At 44.9% G+C, this 16,176-nt stretch overlaps 1 protein-coding gene and 1 non-coding gene across 2 annotated transcripts; one reads left to right on the top strand and one right to left on the bottom strand.

Moving 5' to 3' along the window:
- Positions 1-718: 718 nt before the first annotated feature.
- Positions 719-7,284, top strand: LOC146189957 (uncharacterized). Its single transcript, XM_084604676.1, has 4 exons — positions 719-946; positions 3,351-4,205; positions 4,744-4,854; positions 7,077-7,284. Exons 1-4 carry the CDS (start codon positions 808-810, stop codon positions 7,157-7,159), a joined length of 1,188 nt encoding a protein of 395 aa, XP_084460802.1. The 5' UTR covers positions 719-807; the 3' UTR covers positions 7,160-7,284.
- An 8,267-nt stretch (positions 7,285-15,551) lies between these two features.
- On the bottom strand, positions 15,552-15,711 carry LOC146189956 (U1 spliceosomal RNA). The gene has a single exon (XR_014707744.1). It is a non-coding gene; the product is annotated as a U1 spliceosomal RNA (small nuclear RNA).
- Positions 15,712-16,176: the final 465 nt, after the last annotated feature.

The following is a 16,176-nucleotide window of genomic DNA, read 5'->3' as shown; positions in this document are numbered from 1 at the left end:
CATGTCTGCTGCGTTTGTGAGTGGTGCTCGCGCAGTTCGCGCCTTTGCGATGTGATGCTGCAGTGCCGGAAGCTGTCTCCAGCTTTTACAGGTGTCCGCTATTCAGCTTCTATCTCAGGTATGTTCTCTACGCTACCAACCGAGAAGTGACTGAATATTCGCATTTTTTGATTTTCTTTCACCTTTCAGTTCTGAATTATGCTCAGTTCCTTTGACTGCCCTTAAATAGTTTATCTCTGGCCAAGAATGCGCGTTTTAGCAAGAAGGAATGGGAGGCGTAGAAAGGAAACAAATATGAAGATAGAGTGATGGCTATTTCGTCTGAAATGTGAAATGTTTTTCGAATTACTGAAACCAAAATGCACTTTGTGATGACCAATTCGGCCCTTAACCCCAAGCTAAAGTGCGCGAGAAAAAGAAGTATGTACACCTATCTGCATAAAAATGTACATAAGTTCATACGCCGTGTCCATATTCACACAGGCGCATGCTCAGTAAGACAGTAAGGCTTTTATCAGTTAGGTACATCGAGCGTCGAAAAGCGCTGATGGGCAGTTTGCATTCCTTTTCTCCTGACTATGCAAAATACTGATTCAGAGTTGACAGTGGAAAGGTGATGAGCCTGTAAACTGTCACAAGTAGGGCTATCTTCTTTACACGTCATAAGAATCGCGATCTAATCATTGGCTCCACCCCTCTGCCGGAAGAACCGTGAACTGGCGCTGTGCTCACAGTGAGCGCGGCATCGTCGGCGTTAGACGCCCACTCGACCGATTAGTTACGCCTTCTGAAAGTAAGGAGCATGTGATGCATACTGAAGGTGAAAAACTTCACTTTGACTTCGCTGCCGTCGAAGTCAAGCAAATCGACACTCCTGTCATGAAAGTCACTTCGGTCTTCGTCCTTTTGTTCTCATTTGGCCTGGACGGCAGCTTCTGTAAATTCGGTAAGAGAATTTCGTTCCTGTACTTTGCACTTGGGTTGGGAGCAAAAGTGCTAGGATAGGCAGATGCTCACGGGGAACGGGTGTCAAAGAGAACGAAGAGAAGCTCATGTACAAACGAATATGCGACATAACGAATGTATAACTGGTTTTTTGGCGATTGCTAATTGGCTTAGGTCCATTCCGGTCATGTTAACGGCGGAAATGGTATGCATGACACAAGACGGTATATCGACGAAAGTGTACCCGGTTTGGTTGCGATAGCTAGCTAGCTTAGCCACTTTTCGGTCATGCTCAGAATAAAAATTGCATGAACAATACAATTAGAGGAAGCGCAGTAGTGTGCAAAGTTCGAATTACCGTGGTTATTAATAAAAACACTAGCGCATTTAACAAGGACACAGACATAGAAGACAGGATAGGACTCGTCCTGCCTTTTATGTCTGTGTACGTGTTAAATGCGCCAGTTTTTTTTATTAATGATGTTACAGCAACTAGCCCATTTTCTGCCTTGACTGAATTATCGGGATTTATACGAATTTTTCTTTGGCCTTCCGGTCATTGCGGGCTCTTTTCGACGTAGGCGAGACGCAAGGCGTTCCAGTACTAGGCGATGCCAGTGCATATTAAAGAGCACGTTAAGTTAGTGGTCGAAATGTCCAGAGCCTTCATCTGTGCAATGCTTCATAGCCTGAGTCCCTTGGGACGCTAAACCATATTGTAAACCGTAAACTATTTACCGGAGACGGAGTATCGACAACATTGCATGAAGCTGATTACGCCTGTTTACAGTAAGCTTTTTTTTTTTTGTTCGTTTGAGAAGTGCGGTACCATGAGGTATTGCTGTATACTCCTTTGCGAAAAAGGTCTCGAATCTCTCATGACAAGCAAACAAGGATGAAAGAGGACAAATGAGATTTGTTGCAAGCTAGTGGAAAGCGTGTGCCGAAACGCCATGGAATTCATGTTTCTGCGTTTTATCTTGAGATGGCATTTTATGTGATAAGGTAAAAATGAACACACAAAAAGTTGGTGTAACTTCCAACAATTTATTATTAGCGGGAAGGTGGCAAATATAGCTAAAATCGACGGACATTGCGCACGGGCAGCAACAAAAGATCGTTGACTGATTCCTGAGATATCGCATTTCTTTGCGAGAAACTGCAGATATTTTGCGCGGCGATTATCGCCTAAGCTTTCTATATTTTTACTAAAGGTTTCCATGGTTATTTTGCAATCATTTTTATGACAGTGCACTTTTAACAGATAAGTTTGTATTTGGATTTTCATTTCGTGCAATAACACTAAGAAATCCAGACATCCCCATAAAAAAAAAACTGCGAACTGAGAAGAACGTGCAGTAAATTTTCAATAAAATCCAAGGGTGTGAAAAAAACGCAAGACAGGTGTTTATTGTCCTTGCACTCCGAGCACCATGCATAGTAGCTACAAGGTTACATGTCATGATCTAGTGAAGGGAGCTGTCAGCTCTGTCAGTGCCCGTTAAAGATTACCAGGTGGTGTTTTTATCCCTTCACCTATTTTGGTTACCTCGTATTTGTTAAACTGTTTTAAACCTGCTGCCCTGCAATGTAAGGACCAAGCGGCACGTCAAGTCAGCAGCTGTGGCTGGCTTTTTTCTCCTGACCGTCTCCCTTTGTACATAGGATAATAAGTTCAAATGAATTAAAGTATAATTATGAGCATTATACTTTTGAAGACGGAGGTTTAGTGTCTTTATAATTCTATTTGTTCAACAGGTAGAAAACGGGGGTGTTGGCTCACTGCCAAATATTTCAAAAATAAAGCATCGGTAATTTCGAAGGCTCATTTTTTTAAGGAATAACAGCGCGGAGACAAAGGACAAGGAAGAAGACACCTTTCTATATTTTGTCTATATAACACCTTTGTCTCCGCGCTGTTATTCCTTAAAAATATGTACCAACTAGCTCAACTTTCCGTGTTAGTGAAGGCTCATTTTGCGGCTTTCATCCTACAGGCTTGAACTGTCACTACCGATAAGTTAATAAAGATAGTCGACTGCACGTTTTCCTAGAAACAAAGGTAATATATAACAAAGGTAATTTATACTGTGCCCGATTTTAAGAGTGGAGTGCCGAGGGGGCACTTTGTGACTTAATTGACACCCAGCTAACGCAGCTTCATTAGCTTACGCTTCATGTCTCGTTATCCTGTTATTCTGTTATCGAAGGTGACGCTTGAACCTGCAATTTATTAAAATCTTGTGGGTACACAAGCATGGACATAAAACATGGACGCTAAATGCATTCCACTCATCTGTGTCCTATTAGCATCATCATTTGCACTCTGAATGTTTTTGGTGCGATGATATTACAAATACTAATCTCTTATACAATTCAACCATTTCGTTTCCCCGACGGCACAGCCACCACTACCGTGAGTCCCACGACAATTCCCTATGCATACTACCCAAGTCCTTCCTACAACGGGTCGGCTCCAAGCGCCGTTCCTTGCTTCATCCCAGTACCTGTACCGTGGCCTGTACCCCTTCCTTGGCCAGAGCCACGGCCTCATGAGCCTGCTGGGTACTGGCCTTCCCATCCAGCACAGCCTGCTCCAGAACCTAGTCCGCAGCCTATGCCCGAGATGCCAGCTCCGTGTTACCGACCATTCCCCGACTATGGGCCTGGCCCTTGGTCACAGCCGTCACCACAACACTACCCTGTTCCCGATCAGCAGGCATCGGAACCCTCGGCTCAGGAGTCCATGTGGTACTGGTCAACTCATCCGGCCCACCCGTCACCAGATCCTGGACCCCCGCACCACCCGTCTCAAGAATACTGGCCGAACTCCTACCCTCAGCCGTGTTCGCCTTGTTCACAATCATCGCACCAAGCTTGGCCTGCACCGCCAGCGCAGCCATCATATCAGCCGTATCAACCACACCCTCAACATGACCCATATCCAAACCAACCTTGGTCCGACCCTTGGTCGCAGTCCCCTTGTAATCAAGGATGGCCTAATGGCTGGGCTCGAGTGCCATCGCTGCAACCGTGGAATCCCGCTTCGTATAGCCAGTCGCCAAAACCATGGCCGTTCTCTATGCTCCAGCAGCCCCCATACCAGCCTCGGTCTTATCCTGGGCAGGAATCACCTCGACACAGGGCGCGTATTCCCGGTCCATTTCAGTGGCAATGGTCTATGCTTCGCCCTGCGCTGCCAAATGACGTCATGACAAAGTTTGAGCCCGTACCTGACCCAAGGCTTCAAGCGTACAGAGGTGAATTTTAGGCGCATTTTATTTCGCGCGCCAAATTTATACTGAGAGAATAGTGTTTTATTGACAAAAAACTGAAGAGAAGGTAGCAAGAAAAGTACAATACAAATAACCGGTTTAACAGCGGAGTTTACACAAAAACATGCAGTATGGTTAGGCTATATATGTGCCCAGATTTCTCGTATTCTCTTGAAGTAACAAGAACAAGCTGTCTTTTTTGAAAAAAAAAAAAAAGTCGAGAATGACAGTTTATGATTAACTAGTATGAAATAATCTGATTGAAATATTTTTCATGCTGCAACTCGGGCCCAAGGAGGACAATAGCTTTCATGTCATGTGTTATGGGGGCAAAAGCTGCACATCAGAATGTGGTTTATTTTGTTAAACTTTGCTCAATATATGCCTCAATCCAACACACCAGTTCGTTTCCATAATACAGACCGAGTGACCATACGTTGTCTTTTTTTTTTTTAATCTTCTACGTGTACTTTTCTGTTCTTGGAACAAACATGAGCACTTATATCAGTGTCTATTCGCATAGATTCATACAGGTTTGACGAACAGCGGAGTATGTTCTACCCTTGGAGTCACGTTCGGACCAGTGCAGCACCGTGGAATCAGTACATGCCCACCATGTATAAGCCATACACAGGTAACTTAAACCTCAACTTAATATCAATTTTTAAGCAGCACTTGTGCACGGCCATTAAGTGTGCTTCCGAGCGAAAAGAACAAGCGTAAAGTGACGTATTCGACCTGCAATATAGGTCTGATCCTGTCCTAGTCAGCAAATTTAAGTCGTCCGATAAATTTTTCAAGCCATTCCGATAAGAAGTCTTCCTGACCTAAACTAGGCGTAAACTATGGCTCAGACCTTGCGTCACGTTTGTCACTTTGCTTAAGGGAGCTAGTGAAAAAAAGCTGCTTATGCTTGTATTTGTTGGTTTGTTTTCCACGTAACATATTTCTTGACGTGTGCATTACCTTATCATGACTACTTTTATTCAGCAAAGGGGGAGAAGGTCGTTCGTATGCTCGACTGGCGCAGGCGAAGGGGTGTAGTTCATGAGTAGCTTCGCGTCGAGGGGGCTTTGAAGGTCACGTCGGGGAGCAGGACGATGTAATGCGGTGGCATAGTTTACCGTCGCTGGTTCGAGAGGGGCGGTCGCTGATGTTACAACAAACGCCTGCTGTACTTCTTCGCGGACATGTCCGTAAGCTTGACTAGTTGAGACTATTGAGGTGATGCTCGCAGCGGGCGAAGTTCTTCTCGGACGACTTCGTGTATATAGCAGGCTATCTTCGCTCGCAAAGTGCCGCTGTAGAGGCTTCGATGGTCGATGGCACTGATCTAACTTTTATGTTGATGTCATTGTAAATTAATAAAAAAAAAGAAATAAGCTAGATTATCCAATCTCGGCGAACCTTTTTTAGTTTTTTTTTTGTTTCAATATTTACGCGATGCTTGCTCATAACAATATATATTAATATTGAGTTGAAGTCTTTATAGTCTTCTTGAGGTTCTTTTTTTTTGTCTAACATATTGTTTGATGAATACCAATATGTTATACAGCTTGGATTGGTAGCTTGCAGACGCTGCTCAAAATGTAAGTGCTACATGTTAGTATTTCCGGTCGCTGCTGGGAGGGCAAGATGATTGAAGGTCCTAGTGGTTTATCGTTATCAGATGGCTAGAGGGTGAATCTAAAATGACTTAAAATAAATTACTCCCCCTCCCCCCCCCCGGGGGGGGGCGGCGGGGGGCGTGTAGTGCAGCCGTTAGGACCACCGTGGTTCGGAGCTTCGAGCCTGTGATGCACGGATGGGCATATGCATGCTGATTTCATCGGAGCAGATTGAAACACATCTATATGATATCTCTTAGCCACATTCCTCGGCCCACGCGAGAGGTGGTGAATATATGGGATGACTGCGAATGTCTTCTTATCCCTATTTGCCAGATTGGGAGCGCCTGTGTTAGTTTCCCATCTTTAGCTAGTTCTCCGGAGATGCGTGCTAACAGTTGTTGCGGGTGGGCTCCTTCCCTTGGCCTGGTGACACAGGCTTCGAAACTGATGTCCATCATGTGGTAACATGACTTTAAAACATTCTTGAGGTATGATTTGGCTACGCAGTTTCTATCTTGGAATGCCTTATTTGAAAGGTACAACTTGGTTAGCAGACACAATCATAAATCGCTGCCAGGTTCGAGCATAAGGCGTGACGCTTTGCAGGTACACCTTGCACTTTCACGCTGCGACGGCCCTAACCGAGAAGAGAAAAAATGTTTATCATCATTTATTGTTGTATAGAACTGGGTGCCTATACCTACCTGCTAACTGCATTCTCTCTGGCTCCGCACTTCATCTCTATACGAGCAAGCGGACCTCTTATTCTCCCCATTCTAAATGAAAGCACGCTGTTCCAACTTCTACGCCTAAGGCATGCCAAGAACAAGAAAGGCGTGCATGTTCGTTTTCTTTTTTGTTGCCGTGTCTTTTTCTTGAAACCAAGATGATCAGCTCAATAGAAGGCTTTTTCCAATTCTTATCGTATACACGCAAGTAGCCATAGTGGTGGGATAGGGGGTCGGGAATGCTAAGCTGAAGTAAAGCAGGCTTGAATAAAAAACAAACAATAGTCAACGTTTTCTGACCATCAACAACTACAGCAGGTTCCGATTTTGACTGCTATAATAGGTGGTACTATGCCGTGAAAACACAACAAGCATAATAGGCGGATGTATCACGAGAGTTCGTTTTCTCTGTCTTGTGTAACATCTGTAAATTTCTGTCGCCGGCAGCTATCAGCAGAAATTGGCGTTTTTGCTGGCTGTCATTAAGCTGTTTTATTAATTAAACTGTGATTTTGCAGGTATGGATATGAGGGGCGCTGGAAGCAACTACAGGAGCGTCTACTATCGGCCGACCAACTTCTGGCAAGGACCCTGGTACTGACACAACAGCTGTACGATGCGATGTATCTCGCCATGAAGTTTTAAAAGGGACTAGCGTCATAACGCGGTTTCTCCCAAAATAAGTTATTGCTGACGTTAGTAGAATAAATTATTGTTGACATTAACCCAGGGCTAGAATGTTTTCGCAGTTTATTACTAACTGCTCCTGGGCTTCTGTTCGCAACTTTCTCCGTCCAGTGGCTTGAACAAAAATATTAACTGCAGGATGGTGCTGGCACCTGCTGACTCATGTATCGCAAGACACAATATTGCAGAGGCTACTGTGCGAGTTAAAATGTTTCGATTATAAAAACGGGGGGAACCGGACTGGCCAGGTAGGAGGTTCCGCTATGAATTTAAATTTGGGGGTGGGAAAGCTTTCACTTGTAGGAGTCGAATCCTTAAGCCCACTGACAATTTTAAAGCCGCTTGATAATGAAAGGTGAACGAAGCGCGTTACTGTCTTCAGAGAACGGGTCCATCATCTGGGGTGGACTGTGGTTATTGAGAAAGCCTTCTAGTAGCAGACACCGCCTGTCAAAAATGTCTTGAAAACTTCGCATTGGTCTACAGGGTTACGACGTCGCAAACACATGAACCTTGTGCGGGCATTTCAAACCACATTTAAAATGAAGCTACATAACGATTTGGGGAACGATCCAAATAAAGCTAAAATTGGAAAGTAGTTGCTCTAACTTGGTTTTTAGAAATAAAGTAATTCAATTAAAAAACTCACTTTTCGGGTTCGAACCTATGTCCTCTATGACCAGTTGGCACGCAACGCATATACCAAAGAGGTTTTTTTTTTTTTCTTTCATTGCCTGCTCCTTCATAAATGCAGTACAGCCAGCAAAGACTACAGGGGTATGACAAACATGTTTACTCACAACACTAAAACTTCTTCAATGCAGCCAACGTTTCAAACCGGCTCAGCCATTCGGGCGGCTCGGGCTGAGCTCTGAGGGCGTCTTGTATATATGCAACACAGGCAGTGAAATGTTCACGCGTTGAGGGAACACTTTCATTGGCGTAATTGACCTGCATTCTTGCCCTTCATAGGCGGCGGAGGCTTAGTTATGCCGTGTAGTACTTCACGGTCATTCTTAACCTGTAGGTAGCGAATGCCATGAGGTGAGAGCGATAAAACTTTTTTCAATGTTCTCTGAACGACGTCCCAGTAGAAAATAGCCCCTCGATATTCAATAAAAGCGTGTTCTATTGTTTCCAGTTCCTTGCAAAGGCTACACTTGGTTGCATGCATGGATGGATGGATGGAATATAGGAGCGTCCCCTTTGGAACGGGGTGGTAGTAGTCGCTATCATGCTCATTTTTCTCCCTATATCTTAATTATTGTTTTGGTTAACTATACCATCATTTGATTTATTGAATTTATGTTTCTACATTAACATTATGTCACTTTTCTGCTTTTAAGCCACCAATCTTCCAGTCGTTTTTTGCTAGCTTCCACCGCCGGTTTATTCACCCGGCCACTGGTATCTCTGAACCCCAGAGCTTCAGGAAGAGTGACTGCGCCTGACTTTCGGATGGATACTATTATATTCGAGTATAATATGGTCAATTGTTTCACTGTAGTTACCACATACAGTACATGCGTCATCTTCATTTTTAAATTTCTTTTTGTAGCTGCGTGTTCTAAGGTACCCTGATCTAGTTTCAAAAAGTAGGGCACTGCCTCTTGAGCTATCAAAGAAAGCGTCCTTCCTGATCTGCCTTTTTCACTTTCGGTGTAATTCCACACTCTATTTCTTTTGCATCGAATTTATCCAATTTTTACCTTCTGTGTTTTGAACCTGTTGCTTAACGCTCTTTATTTCTTCGTCCTTGTGACCAGCATACTTACTGGTTTGTTACTGGCGTTTTCTTCCCCATTTTAACGACATTTTTCCTCAGCCATCACTGTAAGCAGTCCTGTACAGAGGAACCAGCATCATGATATCAATTAGGCCACTGCATAATTTCTTTCACTTAACATTGCTTAAATATTCCGAAGAGAAGCCTACCTTAAGAAAGCGGAATAAGTTCTGACAAATACCCTTTCATTTGTTACTTCAGTCTTCCCATTCATGACCCCCTCCTTCCCTCCTTCCTAATTTCTTTGCCTGACTGAGTTACTAACCAATCCTTCCAGTTCGTCTCCAGTATTGCTTAGGAAGCCGAAATAATCAGCGATTCCAAGGTTACTCAGGTATTCAACATTAAGTTTATTCTAATTCTTCCGAATGCAGGTCACTGAATATTTATTATAAACACGTTATGAATTTTCGAGAGATGCTGTGCTCTTGCTTGACTCTTTCCCTCCTTTCTATTTACCGAGTTTCCTTTTCAAGAGCCATGGTCATAATCGAACACAGGCCATTCGGCTAACTAGGGTATGCAGTATATAGGCCGGCACAATCTTCGATTTGTACCGCCGCAATGAGCAGTTTTACAAGCATAGCGCAACAAAGGATAACCGGCTAAAGCGCTTTAGCCGTCTACTGACTTGTGCTTTGTCCGTCGCACTTTTTTTTAACCATGCTGTTTTAACTAGCTCAACTGTTCGTTTTATTGCATTTAGCCCCGCATAGTTATTCCATTCTATCCGCACATAAAATTGCGTTGTCACCACAGTGAAAGCATTACAGTCTAGTTATAGTCGAAAATTCAAGTAATTAAAAATGTTCTAACTGCTTTTTCGGAGGAGGTCGCTGACAGACGGCCAACGCAGGGTTTTCCTTCGATTAAACTTTCTAATGCTCGTGAATCAATATTTTATTTGAGTGAAACAGAACTGCCGCGTTCGTTAGCATCAAATCGATCTGGTATAAACCTCGTTACTAACGGCTAATATCATTAATGGCTTTTGGAAGAACAGCTACTTCCTCTTGATCGCTATGAGCTTGTCTATAGGTGGGATTACTTCTACCTAGCAACAGTTCAAGGAGCTTTTATTTGTAACATAGCCGGAAAAGCATTCGAAGAGGGTGGACGGAACCTCAACTGAATCCTCATATAGCTGGAGTGATAGACTGAAAACATCTTTACAAGCCCATGTACAATGTAATGTCAGTGCACGTTAAATAACCCTAGATGGTCAGTTATCTGGACCCCCTATGGCGACTCTCATAGCCTGACTGGCTTAGCAACATTTAACGTCACAAACCTAACCAGGCTATCTTTACTAACACTGCATACCAGCAAGTCGGGCAGGCCCATTGGCCATCGCTGCTGTTTTTGACTCACGGTTGGGTCATAACAATATATTCTTATCTATTCACCCAAGGAGTTTAGAATGGGATTAAATATAGGCTGTTCATGATGAATAAGTGGGCGCAAACGGAACGTAGACACAGGAAAAGAGACATCAGGACAAACGCCGTTTTACTGCAGAGAACACAATGTGTTGTCAAAGTATTGCAACAAAGGTCTTATTGGGTACGCGTTTGAAGCGAAAACAGTGAAAGGCACTTCTGTAAAACCAACGGAGCCGAAAATTGATGGTGGCGAAGCGTTTTTATTTATGGTACACTCTCATATACCTAAAATGCTATCGCATTCACACGAGAATAGCACTTGATATTTAATGCATTAAAATGCTATAGTTTGCAATTAAAAGCATTGAAAAGATTTTTGTGTACAACCGTTAAAAAGGTACCACTTTATTGGCAGCTGAAAGTGCCCTTACGCTGATCTGATAATTGTGCAAGCCACTCGCTCCGCAACAAGCCAATCATATCCATTATGGTAGCCTCATGTCGAGAGGCATAATTCCGTTCTCTCAACGGTAGGGTCCACTGAGTAGCTTCGCCAGGCGACATATAGCAGAAATATTGTTAAAAAGAATAAGAGCGCACTTAAACCCCGTCGTTCTAGCCACTGCATCCTTACTTTTATCACACTGCAATTTGCACTGTGACCAGGAAGTAAATAAACAAAAGCTTAGGGCAATACACATAAAGAAAGAAAAGCTTCAGTGGCGCAGTGGTTTAACACGACATATCTCAACGCTGAAACATCTATGCGAATACATTTTTTTCTGGAATCTTTTTTGTGGACTGACAACGATAAAATAAACAACATATTCCTTGGGGTGCGTTCCTCTTGAAGTTTCATGATGCGGTGGTTTTGATTCTAAATACCGTGAAAGAAGCCGGTGAACACAGTCGGGAGGCGACATGAAACGGTGGCGTGTTGGTTGGTTGGTTGGTTGGTTTGTGGGGTTTAACGTCCCAAAGCAACTCAGGCTATGAGAGACGCCGTAGTGGAGGACTCCGGAAATTTCGACCACCTGGGGTTCTTTAACGTGCACTGACATCGCACAGCACACGGGCGCCTTGCTTTTCGCCTCCATCGAAAAGCTGCCGCCGAGGCCGGGATTCGATCCCGCGTCCTTGGGAACAGTAGTCGAGCGCCGTAACCACTGCGCCACCCCGGCGGTGGCAGCGCTTGCACTATGCAATTACCTTCTTCGTAATCATTTCACGCGTTCAATTAGCGTGTGTTATCTCTAGGTTGTCCTTGTGCTGTGCGATGTCAGCGCACGTTAAAGATCCCTAGGTGGTCTAAATTACTCCGTATCCCTTCACTACCGCTCTTCTTTCTCTCTATCCACTTTCACTCCCACCTTACTCTTTTTCCTTACGGCGCGGTTCAGGTGCCCATAGAAATAAGTGTGACAGATACTGCGCCTTTCCCTCTATACTCGGGGACAACTTTCTGTGGCATTGTGGTGGAAGCTACGGAGCCGAAACGCACCAGCTTGCTCCGGACAAGAATATAGTGCTTCCAGAAATTTCCCAGGTGATGCTCTGGAATGTTATACTATTACGGAACAATTAACCTTATTATTGTATCAGGCTTATACTGCAGTACAAGCCAGTACAGCGAGAGTTTAATACGCAACTTTCATGTCGATGGCTGTCTGCATGGGATGCGTCTGCAGCTTTTCTCCGCCCATTTCTGCGCGCGTTTACAATGTGCGTCTGTTTTTGACAGCGTACGTCGTGCGCGTTACCGACATGCCGAGGCAAAGTACTTGGAACTACATGGCGTAGTAACACAGTTAGTAAAGCCCCGTCCCCGTAGCTTTGACTCCATTGCCACAGAAAGTTCACAGACTTTTTTGAGTTTTAGCCACAAGGCATAATTTGGGAAAGGGGGAATGAAATGTCACCAGCAATCACATTTTAACTTGCTGAGAGGTGACCAGAAAGGATTAAGAAGAATTTGCGGGGCCGTGGGGAGCGCGTAATGTATTTATGCCGCTTGTTGTTGCCTGCCGTGTCGCGTGCTGCTCACAGCCATCGATTCCCATGCTCTGTTGAGAACCCCCCCCCCCCCCCCCCCCTCCCTCCTCTTCACTTTCCGTGCGTAGCGGTTTTCTTTTGTCAGATAATCCGCGCATTCGCAAAACAGTAGCACAGAATACGCTTTGGCATGCAGTGCGCCTGCGAAAGTGGCGGCACGTTGATCGGGCAGTACCATAAACAATACCAATGAATGAAATACTTTATTTAGACAAACACCACTCTCAACAATGAATGGGCATGGACCACGTGACTGCATGCAATTATCATACCGACAGCAACTGTAATTTCGCGCGTTCAAAACGAAAATGCCAGACCTCACGAAACTACAGCACATCCACATTCTTCACTCAAGTTATGTTAAGAAAGTCTGTAGTGCAGCATAAAAAGAAAATCTCCATCACCTAACAAACGCACAATAAAATACTCCCAAAATATTCGTCATAACGACTTCAAGTAGCAACGATGACTGACCTAACGGTAGCTAAAGGTTTGGCGGTTGTCGTCAGATAAGAGAGATTTGGCTTTCGAAAGTGCCCCGTCCTAAGATCACACATAACCTGTCAAAATATGATCGTCAGACGAAGTCCCCGGCAACATTTGCCCTCCTCCGGGGCGAAGGCCCTACAAGGACAAGGGACAAGGGCCTTGACACGACATGAAGGTAGTTCCGGTCGCGGCGCTCTTGCTCCATACTCAGACGAGCTGAGATCACTGCAGTCGCAGAGCTTGCGGGTAACGCTTCCTCAAATGGAACAAAGTCGGAGTTAAAATTTACTTATTAATATGATTTCAAGGTCATTGAAGAATATGCTACGCTCATTCACTGGGACTCCGTAAACAACATGTCATCACAAGTCGATTTCGACGAACATCGCCTCTGTGTCATCGTTTGTTCCGTTAACAATATGGAGCCATTCTTAAACTCAGAGAGATATTAATTTTATGCCAGACGCCATCATAACTGCTTTTGGAACAGCTAGGGCATGACAGTAAACATTGTTTGGTATAAAAGACATTCTTTTACAAATAGTGAAGTTTCCGAGACTGCTGTTATGTCATGTATGTTTTAGCTAAGAAAACGAGCAAAGAAAGTCAAAATATATTGATATGCTCCTGATATGGCTCTACAGTACTGAACTAAAAAAGTTATCTACTTTATTAACCCGAAACATTTCAAAACTTTTTAAATTTGTCTTGTCAAGGCCTGTTGCCGGGATTTATCTATCTTGTCAAGGACGCTCCCGTAACTAAGAGAAGTACTTCAGAGCTATCTATATTCATCATCAAACATCAAGCATCAAGGCCTTTTCCTGTAGGATCCCAGCGATAGTTTCAGCTGCGCTCTTTCTTTGCTGTGATAACATTGGAAGGCAGCAGCCTCGTTCACTAACATCCTTGCTGTGCCGTCATGCCCACGTCTCAAAAAGTCAGTATATCGAAACGCTGAAACACGTGATGAGCTGCGCTCGAATTTCGCATTACGAGGTGACGTAATCCTCGTCAATTATTTATGCCAATACGCTTAGCAGGTAAGAACAGCTGTCAGCAGTCTGATTTTGGGCAAGTTAATTATAAGGGCAGACTCGGACGCGATCCTCAACTGACAAAAATCACAAGCCCCGTAAACCCACTCAGTGGTAGTGGTGCGCTTCAGCCAGCAAGATTAATATAGCAGGCCTCAACACTGAACCCCGACCTTAATGATCGCCGCAATTCCGACATAACGTGCGTGGCAGTTGTCGTTGCGACTGAAGAAAGCAGGAAAAGAAAATGCACGGGCCTGCTACTGGCTTTGTAGCTGAGCCAACTCCGCTGCCTCGGGCGGACCATCTAAATTAGTGTCCATGCACCCAGCACAATACAATACAAATTGTAAACACTGCGGCAAAATCACATATTATGGAGCTGCAAAAAAGCGTCGCCACCAGCGGATCTACTATAAGTCCCTTCTGTTGAGCGGTGGGAGGCTATACTGACAAGCTCAGACCCGTTAACGCAAGATTGGGCTACTGAGTGGGCTCAAAAGGCCGCCGAGAGCCCCGAACTTGAGGTCATCTAAGTGTAGCGCCCACAAATCTCTCAATGCTGACAATAAATGTTTTCCAATCCAATCCAATCCAATCGGGCGGACAGAAGAGGAAATAGAGAAGAAAAGTAAAAGAAGAGGGAGAGAAAGACGCGCGCCGTAACAGCCGTCGTCCACCACCGAAACGGTAGCGGGTGCAGACGGCCTACAACCGACAAAATTGCAGTGGCAGGCTAGCCCCCGCCGCAAGTGGCAATAGCCTGCCAGTCCCAGCCCCGAGGGCCAGGAGCAGCCACCCTGTGTCCCCCTGCGTGGTAGTCACCCATTTGGAAATGCACACCACGTTGCTCACACCCGTTTAACGTCCCAAAGCGACTCAGGCTATGAGAGACGCCGTAGTGGAGGACTCCGGAAATTTCGACCACCTGGGGTTCTTTAACGTGCGATGTCAGTGCACGTTAAAGAACCCCAGGTGGTCGAAATTTCCGGAGTCCTCCACTACGGCGTCTCTCATAGCCTGAATCGCTTTGGGACGTTAAACCTCACAAACCAACCAACCAACCTTAAGAAGAGTGGGAAATAAACATCGCTCAGACATCCTGACTCCACACTAGGCTTATTCGCGTTAAAACGGTAACTACTGAGCGTGGGGGAACCGCACACAGCAAGCAGTAACCGAAGCTGTGGTTAACGGTAAGGCCAAGAATAAAAATTACAAGGGTTCAACATTGCTGAACTGAATGTGAAGCGAAAGATTTAGCTGCGGGCGACCGAGCGTTACACTGAGCACAACCAGCGTTCCGCTGAACGTATCGAAGTTCACCGGTGTTAAAGGCAGAATCCACTTTCATGCCCTGCGCACGCGATGCTAGAAGACCTCCTAAAAGCGATCAACCGGGGATTGGAAGCTGAAGAACGCAAAGTATGCACGCTGAACTTACGCAGTCTGACGTTCCAGACATTTAGATCCCCATGTGAACCAGGTTCTACTGAATAATGCACTGAATTGATAAGTTTACTTTAGGGGTACGTTGTCTGATGTTGGGCTTGTTTAAGGAACGGGCTGGTGCTGTCGTCAGCCCTCCTCCCAAAAATTACATGCCCCATCTACCCAGTTAGGGATAGTGGCCTGCTTTAACCTGCCATTGGGCAATAGCAGGTCTCAGCACGGAGCCCCGACCTTGTTGATCGCCGGAGGCTCGGCATCAGGTTAGTATGCCATTGAGTCATCTGGAAGCGCATGCCATGTTATTCATACCCGTTACAAGTACCAGTGGTCGATGAAGATATCACGGAGCCCTTGACTTTAAACAAGGCCCATTCCAGTCGAAACCACAACAACGAAGAAAGTAGGAAACTCGACACCAAGGAGTAAATGAAGCTCACAATAACTGACGGTGAGAGTAAAAAAAAAGGAATATTTGTATTAGATGCATTTGCATCGGATGATGGAATCGGAGATAACGCGGAACAAATACTGTCAAGTTGCACGTGCGACAGCGACACAGGCAGTACCCGTTTCCAAGCTGCTCACCCACCGGGAACGCGATAGTTCGAGCATCCACTTGCAGTGAGGTCTCATCTTTGCTCATCACCTCGTCATGGACTGTGGGCCACAACCCGGATCAAGAGCCACACCAATCCTAGGACGTCTCCCCTTTTAAGGCTCATCAAAACAGTTT

Source organism: Amblyomma maculatum, chromosome 5, assembly GCF_055883805.1.
Source record: "Amblyomma maculatum isolate TAMU_Amacu chromosome 5, ASM5588380v1, whole genome shotgun sequence".
Taxonomy (NCBI): domain Eukaryota; kingdom Metazoa; phylum Arthropoda; class Arachnida; order Ixodida; family Ixodidae; genus Amblyomma; species Amblyomma maculatum.
This window is presented reverse-complemented; position numbering and strand designations above follow the sequence as displayed.

Bases quoted from the DNA above. Each gene is read 5' to 3' on its own strand.
- LOC146189957 (XM_084604676.1), top strand. From the start codon at position 808: ATGCATACTGAAGGTGAAAAACTTCACTTTGACTTCGCTGCCGTCGAA. The intron at 947-3,350 runs GTAAGAGAATTT...CCGACGGCACAG, and splicing joins CGGCAGCTTCTGTAAATTCG to CCACCACTACCGTGAGTCCC. The intron at 4,206-4,743 runs GTGAATTTTAGG...CTATTCGCATAG, and splicing joins AAGGCTTCAAGCGTACAGAG to ATTCATACAGGTTTGACGAA.